Here is a 15,154-nt window from a genome sequence, read left to right on the forward strand (position 1 = left end):
TGTCCCCAACCCCAGGGCTGTGCGTGGCCACCCCCTACGAGGTCACGGTGATGAAGCAGTTCTTCATCGACCTCCGCCTGCCCTACTCGGTGGTGAGGAACGAGCAGGTGGAGATCCGCGCCATCCTCTACAACTACTGGCTCCACGACATCACGGTCAGCTGGGGACATTTTTTTGGGGACGCCAAAGGTCACCCTGTCCAGACCTCAGGTGTGACCTCCTTGTCACCGTCCAGGTGCGCGTGGAGCTGATCTACAACCCCGACCTGTGCAGCCCCTCCACGGCCAAGCGGCGCTTCCAGCAGGTGCTGCGGGTGAAGGCCGAGTCCTCGCGCGCCGTGCCCTTCGTCATCGTCCCCCTCAAGCTCGGCCAGCTGGACGTCGAGGTCAAGGCGTCCGTCCGTGACCGATACGTGGGTGATGGGGTCAAGAAGAAGCTCCGGGTGGTGGTGAGTGGCCACCAGTGGTGGCATCTACGTTCTTGAGATGCTCCCAGCATGGTGGCATCCATGGTGTTCTCCTTCAGTGGTTGGGCGGCCACCATGGGTGGGCCAGGTCCACCACGGCAGAGGTGGGGGGTGGGTGGTGGCACGTCCAGTCAGCCGTGGTGGCACCAAGGGGTCAGCGTGTGTGGCCAGTTTGGTTTGGTTGCATCATTGATTTGGTGTTTTTAATCAATATCTTCATTGATCACCTGGATGGGGCCAGGATGACCATGGCACTTGATGCTTGTAATCAATATCTTCATTGATGGTCTGGATGGGGTCACCAGGGCCAGGATGACCATGGGACTCGATGACCTCATTGATTTGGTGTTTTCAATCAATATCTTCATTGATGAGATCACCAAAGCCAGGATGACCATGGGACTCGATGCCCTCATTGATTTGGTGTTTTCAATCAATATCTTCATTGGTGACCTGGATGGGGTCACCAGGGCCAGGATGACCATGGGACTTGATGCCCTCATTGATTTGGTATTTTCAATCAATATCTTCATTGATGAGATCACCAAAGCCAGGCTGACCATGGGACTCGATGCCCTCATTGATTTGGTATTTTCAATCAATATCTTCATTGATGAGATCACCAAAGCCAGGATGACCATGGGACTTGATGCCCTCATTGATTTGGTATTTTTAATCAATATCTTCATTGGTGAGATCACCAAAGCCAGGATGACCATGGGACTCGATGCCCTCATTGATTTGGTGTTTTCAATCAATATCTTCATTGGTGAGATCACCAAAGCCAGGATGACCATGGGACTCGATGCCCTCATTGATTTGATGTTTTCAATCAATATCTTCATTGGTGACCTGGGTGGGGTCACCAAGCTCAGGCTGACCATGGTGGCCACACAATGAAGTTGACCAAGACACAAGAGTGACCTTGGGGTCTCCAGGACCTCAGCGACCTGTGTGACCCGGTGTGGCCTCCTGGGGCTGTCCCCATGTGTCGCTGGGGGTACTGGTTTATACTGGGAGGCCTCTCCTAGTGGTCCAGAGGGGTTGGGACGGGGAGGACCCCAGACCCAAGCCCACCTTCAGTGCCGGACTCTGCCCTGGACAGCCCGAGGGGATGCGGCTGGAGAAGACGGTGAAGATCGTGGAGCTGGACCCGCAGAAGAAGGGAGTCAGTGAGTGACATCTCTGGGCAGGTCCCACGGTGGCTTTGGGACATCTCTGGGCACCATGGAGGTCCCGTGGTGGGTTTGGGACATCTTTGGGGACCATGGAGGTCCCACTATGGGTCTGGGACATCTTTGGGGACCAGGAAGGTCCTGTGGTGGGTTTGGGACATCTTTGGGGACCAGGAAGGTCCCACTGTGGGTTTGGGGCATCTTTTGGAGACCAGGGAGGTCCCACCATGGGTTTGGGACATCTGGAGGGATCAAGGAGGAACCTCCAAGCTCAGGTTTGGGACAGCTTGGAGGACAGGGGACATCCCGCCAGAGGACTGGGGCATCTCAAGGGACACCCTGATGTGGGGTGGGGCTGGGTCACCTCAGGGGAGGATTTGGAGTCACCACGGCCACCCCACCCCACAGATGGGGTGCAGGAGGAGCGGGTGAAGGCCACTGACCTCTCGGACATCGTCCCCAACACCGAGTCGGAGACCAAAGTCAGCATCCAGGGTGAGCACCACGAAGACACGTGGGGACAACCTGGCTGGGGAGGGGGACAGGTGGGACATCCTGAGCGTGACACGTCCTCTCCTGGCCCAGGCAACCCCGTGTCCATCATCGTGGAGAAGGCCATCGATGGGGCCAAGCTGAAGCACCTGATCGTGACCCCGTCGGGCTGTGGGGAGCAGAACATGATCGGCATGACGCCCACGGTCATCGCCGTCCACTACCTGGACAAGACCATGCAGTGGGAGACCTTCGGCGTCGACCGCCGGGCCGGCGCCATCGAGCTGATCAAGAAAGGTGGGAACGGCCCCAGAAGGGAGGGGATGTCCTCAAAATGGTGGGAACGTCCTCAAAATGGTGGGAATGTCCTGAAAATGGTGGGAAAGTCCTCAAAATGGTGGGAACATCCTCAAAATGGTGGGAACGTCCTCAAAATGGTGGGAATGTCCTCAAAATGGTGGGAACATCCTCAAAATGGTGGGAATGTCATCAAAATGCTGGGAATGTCATCAAAGTGGTGGGAACGCCCTCAAAATGGTGGGAATGTCATCAAAATAGCGGGAACATCCTCAAAATGGTGGAATGTCCTCAAAATGGTGGGAAAGGCAACAAAATAGTGGGAATGTCCTCAAAATGGTGGAAACGGCAACGAAAGTGGTGGGAATGTCCTCAAAATGGAGGGAACATCCTCAAAATGGTGGGAATGTCCTCAAAATGGTGGGAACGTCTCAAAATGGTGGGAACGGCTCCAAAATAGTGGGAATGTCATCAAAGCGGTGGGAACAGCAACAAAATGGTGGGAATGTCCTCAAAATGGTGAGAATGTCCTCAAAATGGTGGGAATGTCCTCAAAATGGTGGGAACGGCAACAAAGGTGGTGGGAATGTCATCAAAATGGTGGGAATGTCCTCAGAATGGTGGGAAAGTCCTCAAAATGGTGGGAAAGGCAACAAAATGGTGGGAATGTCCTCAAAATGGTGGGAACGGCAACAAAATGGTGGGAAAGTCCTCAAAATGGTGGAAACGGCAACGAAAGTGGTGGGAATGTCCTCAAAATGGAGGGAACATCCTCAAAGTGGTGGGAACGTCCTCAAAATGGTGGGAACGTCTCAAAATGGTGGGAACGGCTCCAAAATAGTGGGAATGTCATCAAAGCGGTGGGAACAGCAACAAAATGGTGGGAATGTCCTCAAAATGGTGAGAATGTCCTCAAAATGGTGGGAATGTCCTCAAAATGGTGGGAACGGCAACAAAGGTGGTGGGAATGTCATCAAAATGGTGGGAATGTCCTCAGAATGGTGGGAAAGTCCTCAAAATGGTGGGAAAGGCAACGAAAGTGGTGGGAATGTCCTCAAAATGGTGGGAACATCCTCAAAATGGTGGGAAAGTCCTCAAAATGGTGGGAAAGGCAACAAAAGTGCTGGGAAAGTCCTCAAAATGGTGGGAACAGCAAAATATGGTGGGAACGGCAACAAAATGGTGGGAACAGCACCAAAAGTTTTGGGAATGTCCTCAAAATGGTGGGAATGGCACCAGAAGTGAGGAGAATGTCCACAAAATGGGTGGAACGGCACCAAAGTGGTGGAAAATGTCCTCAAAATGGTGGCAATGTCTTCAAAATGGTGGGAACGTCCTCAAAATGGTGGGAACGGCACCAAAAATGGTGGGGCTGGCAACAGAAGTGGTGGGAACGGTCCTCAAAAGAGGTGGGAATGTCCACAAAATGGTGGCAGTGTCCCTCGGTGTCCTCTCTTGGGTCGCAGAAGGTCCCCATCATCCGAGGTGGTGCAGAAGGTCGCTCCTCTGGAGGTGACCTGGGTTGGGTGAGGCCAGTTTGGGGTTTCCAGAGTTACTGGTGTGCACTGGGACGGGCTCCAGAGCAGGCTGGCGGCCTGAGGGTTCCTCAGTTTGGGTGGGTGCTCTTTGTGTTGGCCAACGGTTGGAGGACCTTGGTGGCCTGAGGCCACCACCGGCCACCCCTCACATTGACCAATGGCTGGAGGACACCCATGGCCTGAGGCCACCACTGGCCACCCCTGGCGTTGACCAACAGCTGGAGGCCATTGGTGGCCTGAAGCCCACCCAGGGCACCCCTCATGTTGACCAAAGGTTGGAGGACCTTGGTGGCCTGAGGCCACCACCGGCCACCCCTCACATTGACCAATGGCTGGAGGACACCCATGGCCTGAGGCCACCACTGGCCACCCCTGGCGTTGACCAACAGCTGGAGGACATTGATGGCCTGAAGCCCACCCCGGCCACCCCTCACGTTGACCGATGGCCATCTCCTCGCAGGTTACACCCAACAGTTGGCCTACCGCAAGTCCGACAGCTCCTACGCCGCCTTCCTCAAGCGCCCCTCCAGCACCTGGTGAGGGACCTGCTGCCACCACCGCCGCCACCACCACCCAGCCCAGGTGACACGGCCAGGTGTGACCCTCAGGTGTCCCCATGCCCAGGCTGACCGCCTACGTGGTGAAGGTGTTCGCCATGGCCAGGAAGCTGACGGACATCGAGCACAGCGAGATCTGCGGCCCCATCAAGTGGCTCATCCTCAACAAGCAGAAGCCGGACGGGGTCTTCCAGGAGGACGCGCCCGTCATCCAAAAGGAGATGATGGTAGGGGGACACCTCAACCCTGTCACTGCTGGTGGCCGAAGCTTGGGGGACCTCGGGTGGAGGGTGGGAGGTTTTGGGTGAAGGTCTGGTGAACTTTGGGTGTTCCTTGGGCGTTCCTTGGGTGAAGGTCAGGTGTTCCTTGGGTGCTTTTTGGGTGTTCCTTGGGCGTTCCTTGGGTGAAGGTCAGGTGAGCATCAGGAATTCTTTGAGTGTTCCTTGGTTGAAGTTCGGGTGGGTTTTGGGTGTTCCTTGCCTGAAGGTCAAGTGTTCCTTAGATGGTTTTTGGGTAAGTTCCTTGGGTGAAGGTCAGGTGAACCTCAGGAATTCTTTGAGTGTTCCTTGGTTGAAGTTCGGGTGGGTTTTGGGCGCTCCTTGGGTGGTTTTTGGGTGTTCCCTGGAGTTTCCTGGGGTGAAGGTCAGGTGAGCCTCAGAAATGTCCTTGGGCATCCCTCGGGTGAAGGTCAAACATTCCTTGGGTCTTCCTTGGGTGCCTCTTGGGTATTTTTTGGGTGTCTCTTGGGCAAAGTTGGGGTGTCCATTGGGTGTCCCTTGGGTGTCCCTTGAGTGTTCCTCATGTGAAGGTAGGTGAAGGTCAGATACCCTTTGGATGTCCCTTGGGTGACGTTTGAGTGTCCACTGGCTGTCCCTTGATTGTCCCTTGGGTGTTCCTCACCTGAAGGTCACGTTAAGTTTAGATACCCTTTGGATATCCCTTGGGTGTCCCTTGGGTGTCCCTTGGATGTTCCTCACGTGAAGGTCAGATATTCTTTGGGTGTTCCTCACATGAAGGTCAGATATTTTTGGGTGTCCCTTGGGTGTCCCTTGGATGTTCCTTGGGTGTTCCTCACCTGAAGGTCAGGTGAAGGTCAGGTGAAGGTCAGATATTCTTTGGATGTTCCTTGGGTGTTCCTCACCTGAAGGTCACATGAAGGTCACATACACTTTGGATGTCCCTAGAGTGAAGTTTGGGTGTCCCTTTGGTGTTCTTTGGGTGTCCATTGAGTGTTCCTCACATGAAGGTCAGGTGAAGGTCAGATGTTCTTTGGGTGTCCTTTGGGTGAAGTTTTGGTGTCCATTGGGTGTCCCTTGATTGTCCCTTGAGTGTTCCTCATTTGAAGGTCAGGTAAAGGTCAGGTGAAGGTCAGACACCCTTTGGATGTCCCTTGAGTGTCCTTTGGGTGTTCCTTGGATGTTCCTTGGGTGTTCCTCACCTGAAGGTCACATGAAGGTCAGAGACCCTTTGGATGTCCCTTGGGTGAAGTTTGGGTGTCCCTTGGCTGTCCCTTGGCTGTCCCTCGGACCAGTCAAGGACACATCTTTGGAATGAGCTGCTGTGGACCACTGAGCTCTTGGAAAACCCCAATCCCGAGGTTTTTTCCCTCTTTTTCGTCCCGCAGGGAGGCTACGCCGGCGCCGAGCCCGAGGTGTCCCTCACCGCCTTCGTGCTCATCGCCCTGCAGGAGGCACGGGACATCTGCAAGGACCACATCAACGTGAGTGGCCCCACAGGTGACATTCCTGAGCTTCCAGACCGTCGTGGAAGCCACCTGAGATGCCAAATTCTCCATCCTTGGTTCCCAGAGCTTGGACGACAGCATCAACAAGGCCGCCGGGTTCCTGGCGCGGCGCTACGAGCAGCTGGCCCGGCCCTACACGGTGGCCCTGGCATCCTACGCGCTGGCCCTGGCCGGGAAGCTCAAGAGCGAGAGGGTCCTCATGAGGTTCTCCAAAGGTGACGTCTCAAGAGGGGTCAAACTGGGGTGAAAGGAGGTGGGTTTGGGTTCTCATGAGGTTCTCCAAAGTAGACACCCCAAGAGGGGTCAAAATTGAGGTGAAAGGAGGTGGATTTGGGTCCTCACGAGGTTCTCCAAAGATGACACCAAACCTGGCGTGGAAATTGGTCAAAATTGAGGTGAAATGAGGTGGGATTGGGTTCTCACGAGGTCCTCTTAAAGGTGACACCAAACCTGGGGTGGAAATTGGTCAAAATCGAGGTGGAAGGAGGTGGGTTTGGGTCTTCAGGAGGTCCTCCAAAGGTGACGTCTCAAGAGGGGTCAAACTGGGGTGAAAGAGGTGGATTTGGGTCCTCATGAGGTTCTCCAAAACCGATCCTCACCCAGGGTTGGAATTTGGGGTCAGGGGAGGTGGTTTTGGGTCCTCATGAGGTTCTCCAGAACTGAATCCTCACCCAGGGTTGAGATCTGGGCTAAGAGGAGGTGGTTTTGGGTCCTCCTGAGCTTCTCCAGAAGTGGTTTAGGACCCTCCTGAGATAACGCCTCACCCGGGGCTGTCATTTGTGGCCGGGCTGAGGTGGCCGTGGGGGTCCCTGGTGGCCGAAGGTGTCCCCGATGTCCCCGCAGATGGGGCCAGCTGGGAGGAGCGCAACGCCCGCACCTACAACATCGAGGGCACGTCCTACGCGCTGCTGGCCCTGGTGCAGATGGAGAAGGCCGAGCTGGCCGGGCCCGTGGTCCGGTGGCTGGCCCAGCAGAACTACTACGGAGGGGGCTACGGCTCCACCCAGGTGGGACACGGGACAGCCCCGGCCGCCGCGGGGACATCCCCGGGACACCCGGCGGCGCTGGGGGTGACAGGGAGGGGCGTGGTCGTTTTGGGGACGTCCTGGGTGGCGCAGGAGCCAAAGGGTGCTCAGAAGAGTTTGGGGAGCTCCAGGTGATGTCACCAAGGCCTGGTGACACTGGTGTCCCCTCAGGCCACCCCGGAGCCCTTGCGGGTTCTCCACCAGTGTCCCCAAGCCCCGGTGACCCCGATGTCCCCTCAGGCCTCCATTGTCACCCTGGAGCCCTTGTGGGTTCTCCACCAGTGTCCCCAAGCCCTGGTGACCCCAAAGTCCCCTCAAGCCACCATTGTCACCCAGGAGCCCTTGTGGGTTCTCCACCAGTGTCCCCAAGCTGTGGTGACCCCGGTGTCCCCTCAGGCCACCATCCTGGTGTTCCAAGCGCTGGCCCAGCACACACAGGTGGTGTCCCCAAGCCCTGGTGACCCCGGTGTCCCCTCAGGCCACCATCCTGGTGTTCCAAGCGCTGGCCCAGCACACACAGGTGGTGTCCCCAAGCCGTGGTGACCCCGGTGTCCCCTCAGGCCACCATCCTGGTGTTCCAAGCGCTGGCCCAGTACCAGGTGTCCGCGCAGGCCCAGGAGCAGCTGGAGCTGGACGTGTCGGTGCTGCTGCCGCGCCGCGCCAGCCCCATCAAGTACCGCATCGAGAACCGCAACGCGCTGGTGGCGCGCTCCGCCGAGGTAACGTCCTCGGCACCTGTCCTTGGCACCTGTCCTTGGCACCTGTCCCTGGCACCTGTCCTTGGCACCTGTCCTTGGCACCTGTCCCTGGCACCTGTCCTTGGCACCTGTCCTCGGCACCTGTCCTTGGCACCTGTCCCTGGCACCTGTCCTTGGCACCTGTCCTTGGCACCTGTCCCTGTCACCTGTCCTTGGCACCTGTCCTTGGCACCTGTCCCTGGCACCTGTCCCCTCCCAATGTCACCTGTCCCTTCCCAATGCCAACATCCCCTGTTCCTCCTGGGGATGTCCCCTGTCCCCTCCCAATGTCCCCACCGTCCCCTGTCCCCTCCCAATGTCCCCTCCTGATGTCCCCTGTCCTTTCCCAACATCCCCTGTCCCTTCCCAATGTCCCCAATGTCCCTGTTCCCTTCCCAATGTCCCTTCCCGATGTCCCCTCCCGATGTCCCCAATGTCCCCAGTGTCCCCTCCGATGTCCACAATGTCCCCTGCCCTTTCCCAACATCCCCTGTCCCTTCCCAATGTCCCCAATGTCCCTTCCCGATGTCCCCTCCCGATGTCCCCAATGTCCCCAGTGTCCCCTCCAATGTCCCCACCGTCCCCTGTCCCCTCAGACCAAGCACAACGAGGACTTCACGGTCAAGGCCGAGGGCGTGGGCAAGGGGACAATGACGGTGGTGACCGTGTACCACGCCAAGGTCCCCGAGAGGGAGGACAAGTGTGACAAGTTCCACCTGAGCGTGGACGTGGAGGAGGTCAACAAGGGTGGGTCCCCAACTGTCCCCTCCCTGTCCTGGCGGTGTCACCGCCAGCCCCTCCCCGTGTCCCCTCTGTGAGCGCCCCGTGTCACCTTCGATGTCACCTCGGTGTCCCCACCCAGGCAGGGAAGAGGAGGATGTCATCAGGACGGTCAAGATCAACATCTGCATCAGGTGGGGACATTGGGGACACTGGGGACACTGGGGACACTGGGAACATTTTGGACAGGGTGGGGACATTGGGGACACTGGGGACATTGGGGACACTGGGAACACTGGGGACAGGGTGGGGACACTGGGGACAAGGAGGAAAATGGGGACATTGGGGACATCAGGGACAGGGTGAGGACATTGGGGACATTGGGGACAGGGACAGCTGAGAAAGTATGGGGACACTGGGGACATTGGGGACACTGGGGACAACGGAGACAGAGAGGGGATGTTGGGGACAGGGACATCGGGGAGAGGATGGGGACATTGGGAACATTGGGGACATTGAGGACATTGGGGACCATGGGACAGGGACATCAGGGAAAGGATGGGGACACTGGGGCCATTGGGGACACTGGGGACACTGAGGACTTTGGGGACACTGGGGACAGGGTGGGGAATGGGATGGAGGGACACTGGGGACACTGGGGACACTGGGGACACTGGGGACAGGGATGGTGACACTGGGGACAAAAAGCACTCACCTTGTCCCATGGGGACGTTGGGGACCTCGAGAGGGACAGGGGAGTGGGGACAGGCGGGGTGGCCTCAGCTGTGTCCCCACAGGTACCTGGACACCGTGGATGCCACCATGTCCATCCTGGACGTGTCCATGCTCACGGGATTCACACCGGACGTGCAGGACCTCAGGAGGGTCAGTGAGGGGACATGGGGACACCACAGGGGGACATGGGGACACTGCGGGGACATGGGGACACCACAGGGGGACATGGGGACAAAGACAAGGGACCCCAAGTCTTTGTGCCATCATGTGCCACCATGTCCCCTCGTTGCCACACGTGCGTCCTTGTGTCCCCACATCCTTGTTGTCCCCATGGTCCTGGTGTCACACTGTCCCCAATGTCACTGTGTCCCTGTCCCCAGCTGTCCGAGGGCGTGGACAGGTACATCTCCAAGTTCGAGCTGGACCAGGACAAAGAGCGGAGCAACGTCGTCATTTACCTGGACAAGGTGGGGACACTGGGGACACTGGGGACAGGGGGTGGGGATGGGACTGGGGTGGTGAGAGGGACAGGATGGGACAATGACAAGGTGGGACAGGGATAGGACGGATGGGGACACAGGGGTGGGGACATGATGGGACAGGAACAGGGACAGGGACAGGGACAGGGTGGGGGGACAGGGATGGGGACATGGGCAGGGGCAGGGACAAGGGGGGACAGGGATGGGGACATGATGGGACAGGGACGGGGACAGGGACATGGTGGGGGGACAGGGACAGGGACACGACAGGGACAATGTTGGGGGACAGGGATGGGGACATGGGCAGGGGCAGGGACAAGGGGGGACAGGGATGGGGACATGATGGGACAGGGACGGGGACAGGGACAGGGACAAGGGGGGACAGAGACCAAGATGGAGTTGGGGACATGAGCAGGGACAGCACAGGGACATGGCTGGGGACAGGACCGGGTGCTCGCAGCCTGACTGAGTGCCACCCCCATGTCCCCTGTCCCTGTCCCTGTCCCCTTTCCTCTCTCCCTGTCCCCTGCCTGTGTCACCTGTCCCTGTCCCTGTCCCTGTCCCCATCAATGTCCCCTGTCCCCATCCCTGTCCCCGCGCTGTCCCCAGGTGTCACACAGGGCCCAGGAGTGTTTCACCTTCAAGGCCCACCAGAGGTTCCAGGTGGGGCTGATCCAGCCTGCGGCCGTCAGCGTCTACAGCTACTACAGCATCGGTGTGTGACTGTCCCTGTCACTGTCACTGTCACTGTCACTGTCATTGTCACTGTCTCTGTCACTGTCCCTGTCTACAGCTACTACAGCATCGGTGTGTGACTGTCACTGTCACTGTCTCTGTCACTGTCCCTGTCACTGTCACTGTCTACAGCTACTACAGCATCGGTGTGTCCTTGTCATTGTCACTGTCCCTGTCACTGTCCCTGTCACTGTCCCTGTCACTGTCACTGTCAGTGTCACTGTCCCCACCCTGTCCCTGTGCCTGTCCCCTCTGTCCCCATCCCTGTCCCTTCCCTGTCCCTGTTCCCGCTGTCCCCTGTTGTCCTCACTGTCCCCAGCTGTCCCAGCTGTCCCTCCTGTCCCCTGATGTCCCCCCCTGTCCCCTGATGTCCCCGTGTCCCCGCAGACGATCGCTGCACCCGGTTCTACCACCCAGACAAGGAGGGAGGGAAACTGAACAAGATCTGCCAGGGGGACGTTTGTCGCTGCGCCGAAGGTGACACGGGGACACGGGGACAGGGTGGGACACGTCATGGTCATGGTGGGACACATCCATGATGAGATGTCACATGTCACCATGATGGGGATGTGTCATGGCCATGGTGGGACACGTTGATGTGGTGGGACACGTCATGGCCATGGTGGGACGCATCCATGATGAGATGTCACGTGTCACCATGATGAGGACGTGTCATGGCCATGGTGGGACACATTGATGTGGTGGGACACTTCATGGCCATGGTGGGGACATGTCATTGTGGGACATGGTCATGGTGGGACACATCAATGATGAGATGTCACATGTCACCATGGTGGGGACATGTTGTGGCCATGGTGGGACACGATGTGATGGAACACTTCATGGCCATGGTGAGACACATCAGGGATGAGATGTCACATGTCCTGGCCATGGTGGGGACACGTCACGGTCATGGTGGGACACGTTGATGTGATGGGACACTTCATAGCCATGATGGGGACATGCTGCTGCCATGGTGGAGACATGTCATGGCCATGGTGGGACATGTTGTGATGGGACACTACATGGCCATGGTGGGGACAAGTCATGGTCATGGTGGGACACGTTGATTCAATGGGACACGTCATGGCCATGGTGGGACACGTCAATGATGAGATGTCACATGTCACCACAATGGGGACATATCATGGTCATGGTGGGACACGTTGATGTGATGGGACACGTCATGGCCATGGTGGGACATGCTCCTGAGGAACTGTCACAGGTTACGACCACGATGGGGACACGTCCCTGCTGTGGTGGGACACATCACGACCCTGGTGGGGACACGTCACTGATGAGATGTCACATGTCATGACTGTGATGGGGACACGTCCCTGCCACAGCTGACCTTGTCATGCCTGTGTCCCCGTGATATCCCCACGATGTCCCCACGATGTCCCCACGATGTCCCAGTGATGTTCCCGTGATGTTCCCATGACATCCCCACAATGTCCCTGTGATATCCCGGTGTTGTCCCCGTGATGTCCCCACGATGTCCCAGTGATGTTCCCGTGATGTTCCCATGACATCCCCACAATGTCCCTGTGATATCCCGGTGTTGTCCCTGTGTTGTCCCCACAATGTCCCCATGATGTCCCCATAGAGAACTGCTTCAAGCGCCAGGAGGAGCCCAGGGACATCACGGTCAACCAACGCATCGAGAAGGCCTGCGAGCCCGGGGTGGACTTCGGTGGGACATGGGGACACTGGGGACAGTGGGGACAATGGGGATGTTGGGGACAATGGAGACATTGGGGACAATGGGGACAGTGGGGGCATTGGGGACATCAGGGATGTGGAGGACAATGGGGATACTGGAGGGCATTGGGGATGTTGGAGACATCAAGGATATTGGGGACATTGGGGGACAATGGGGACATCAGGGACATTGGGAGTGGACATTGGGGACATAGGGGACAATGGGGACATTGCAAGCATTGGGGGCAACAGGGACATAGGGGACATTGGGAACAATGGGGATGTTGGGGACAATGGAGACATTGGGGGACACTGGGGACATCAGGGGCATTGGGGACATTGGGGGACAATGGGGACGTTGGGGGACATTGGGAGTGGTCATTGGGGACACTGGGGACATGGGGTGATAAGGGATCATGGCGGGTGGCGTTAGGGACATCAGGGACATTGGGGACATTGGGGACATGGCGGGACCAGGGAGGGACACGGTGGGGACAGGGGACACGGAAGGGCCACCCTGGTGGGGGTGACTGTCCCCATTGTCCCCAATGTGTCCCCTGGCAGTGTACAAGGTGAGGGTGGTGGCACAGGAGGAGACCCCGGCCTACGACAATTACGTCATGGAGGTGCTGTCGGTCATCAAGATGGGTACGGCCACCATGGGGGGGGACAAGGCCACCTCGGGGGTGGGGACAAGGCCACCTCGGGGGTGGGGACAAGGCCACCGTGGGGATGGGGACAAGGCCACCTCGGGGGGGGGGGACAAGGCCACCATGTTGGGGACAAGGCCACCATGGGCTGGGGACAAGGCCACCATGGGGGGGGACAAGGCTGTCATGGGTGCCCATGGAAGGAGGACAAGGTCACCTCAACAAGGTGACATGGTCACCTGAGGGGGAGACAAGGCCACCATAGGGTGGACAAGGCCACCACGGTGGGGACACGGCCACGTTGGCGGGGACAAGGCCACCACAGGGAGGACAAGGTCACCATGGGCGGGAACATGGCCATCATGGGGGGACACGGCCACCTTGGGAGCGACAAGGCCACCACAGGGGGGGACATGGTGACACGGTGCCATCACGGTGCCATCACGGTGACATCACGGTGACATCACGGTGCCATCACGGTGACAGGCACGGACGAGAACCCGGCCGGCAGCAACAGGACCTTCATGAGCCACCAGCAGTGCAGGGACACCCTGAGGCTGCAGAGGGGACAGGACTACCTGGTCTGGGGACAGGCCAGCGACCTCTGGGCCAGCGGCAGACAGTAGGACACGGGCCCAATGTCCCCATTGTCCCCACTGACCCCATTGTCCCCACTGACCCCATTGTCCCTCTATCCCCATGGTCCCCATTGTCCCCTAAATTCCCAATGTCCCCGTTGCCCCATTGTCCCCACTGTCCCAACTGTCCCCTTTATCCCCATTGTCCCCATTGTCCCCTGAATTCCGGATGTCCCCATTGCCCCATTGTCCCCATTGCCCCATTGTCCCCATTGTCCCCACTGTCCCCCATGTCCCCTGTCCCTATATCCCCATTGTCCCCTCCATCCCCTTTATCCCCACTGTCCCCCCTGTCCCCATGGCTGTCCTTGTGTCCCCATGGCTGTCCCCACTGTCCCCACTGTCCCTATATCCCCATTGCCCCCATTGATGCCATTGTCCCTGCTGTCCCCATGGCTGTCCCCTGTGTCCCCATTGTCCCCTATATCCCCTTTATCCTCATTGTCCCCACTGTCCCCGTGTCCCCAGCTGTCCCCGGTGTCCCCAGGTACAGGTACCTGATTGGGAAGGACACCTGGCTGGAGCAGTGGCCCTTGGAGGCCACCCCTATATCCCCACTGTCCTCATTGTCCCCATGTCCCCATTGTCCCCATGTCCCCCTGTCCGTCCCCGTGTCCCCAGCTGTCCCCGTGTCCCCAGGTACAGGTACCTGATTGGGAAGGACACCTGGCTGGAGCAGTGGCCCTCGGAGGCCGCGTGCCAGGACGCGCCGCTCCAGCGCCGCTGCCAGGACTTCGTCGAGTTCTCCGAGAACATGGCGTTCTTCGGCTGTCCCACCTGAGTCCCCGAGGTGCCACCACCCTGGGGTGCCACCAACCCTGGGTGTCACCAACCCTGGGGTGTCACCAGCCCTGGGGTGCCACCAACCCTGGGGTGCCACCAACCCTGGGGTGTCACCAACCCTGGGTGTCACCAACCCTGGGGTGTCACCAACCCTGGGGTGTCACCACCCTGGGGTGCCACCAACCCTGGGGTGTCACCACCCTGGGGTGTCACCACCCTGGGGTGCCACCAACCCTGGGTGCCACCAACCCTGGGGTGTCACCAGCCCTGGGTGTCACCAACCCTGGGGTGCCACCAACCCTGGGTGTCACCAACCCTGGGGTGTCACCAACCCTGGGTGTCACCAACCCTGGGTGTCACCAGCCCTGGGTGTCACCAACCCTGGGGTGCCACCTCCCTGGGGTGTCACCACCCTGCTGGTGGCACCCGGTTCTGGGGTGTCACCGCTCTTGTCCGGTCACTTTTTGTCCCCTCCCCGCCTTTGTTTGTTTGTTTGTTTGTTTTTGGTTAAAAAAGTCATTTCTGAGCAATTGGCTTTGGTGTGTCCTTGAAGGGGGGGGGACATGGCAGGGGACATGGGGACACCGTGAGGGACATGGGGACACCAGAGGGACATGGGGACACCAGAGGGACATGGGGACACCATGAGGGTCACCAGGACACCACAGCGGTCAAGGGACCC

At 58.6% G+C, this 15,154-nt stretch overlaps 1 protein-coding gene across 1 annotated transcript in view; it reads left to right on the top strand.

The window, feature by feature from the left end:
- LOC118701232 (venom factor-like) overlaps positions 1 to 14,621 on the top strand; it is a 31,614-nt gene extending 16,993 nt beyond the window's left edge. The window contains exons 20-40 of the mRNA XM_036405861.2: positions 16 to 155; positions 236 to 448; positions 1,572 to 1,638; positions 2,050 to 2,136; positions 2,227 to 2,430; positions 4,429 to 4,504; positions 4,593 to 4,752; positions 6,150 to 6,245; positions 6,334 to 6,484; positions 7,113 to 7,276; positions 7,855 to 8,013; positions 8,628 to 8,778; positions 8,894 to 8,945; positions 9,549 to 9,636; positions 9,867 to 9,953; positions 10,575 to 10,680; positions 11,088 to 11,177; positions 12,307 to 12,393; positions 12,966 to 13,049; positions 13,538 to 13,673; positions 14,329 to 14,621. Coding sequence (XP_036261754.1) covers positions 16 to 155; positions 236 to 448; positions 1,572 to 1,638; positions 2,050 to 2,136; positions 2,227 to 2,430; positions 4,429 to 4,504; positions 4,593 to 4,752; positions 6,150 to 6,245; positions 6,334 to 6,484; positions 7,113 to 7,276; positions 7,855 to 8,013; positions 8,628 to 8,778; positions 8,894 to 8,945; positions 9,549 to 9,636; positions 9,867 to 9,953; positions 10,575 to 10,680; positions 11,088 to 11,177; positions 12,307 to 12,393; positions 12,966 to 13,049; positions 13,538 to 13,673; positions 14,329 to 14,470 — 2,540 coding nt within the window. The 3' untranslated portion in view covers positions 14,471 to 14,621. The remainder of the gene's footprint in view (positions 1 to 15; positions 156 to 235; positions 449 to 1,571; positions 1,639 to 2,049; positions 2,137 to 2,226; positions 2,431 to 4,428; positions 4,505 to 4,592; positions 4,753 to 6,149; positions 6,246 to 6,333; positions 6,485 to 7,112; positions 7,277 to 7,854; positions 8,014 to 8,627; positions 8,779 to 8,893; positions 8,946 to 9,548; positions 9,637 to 9,866; positions 9,954 to 10,574; positions 10,681 to 11,087; positions 11,178 to 12,306; positions 12,394 to 12,965; positions 13,050 to 13,537; positions 13,674 to 14,328) is intronic.
- Positions 14,622 to 15,154: the final 533 nt, after the last annotated feature.

The sequence above is a fragment of the Molothrus ater genome, unplaced genomic scaffold (assembly GCF_012460135.2).
Source record: "Molothrus ater isolate BHLD 08-10-18 breed brown headed cowbird unplaced genomic scaffold, BPBGC_Mater_1.1 matUn_MA167, whole genome shotgun sequence".
In the NCBI taxonomy this organism is placed as follows: Eukaryota; Metazoa; Chordata; class Aves; order Passeriformes; family Icteridae; genus Molothrus; species Molothrus ater.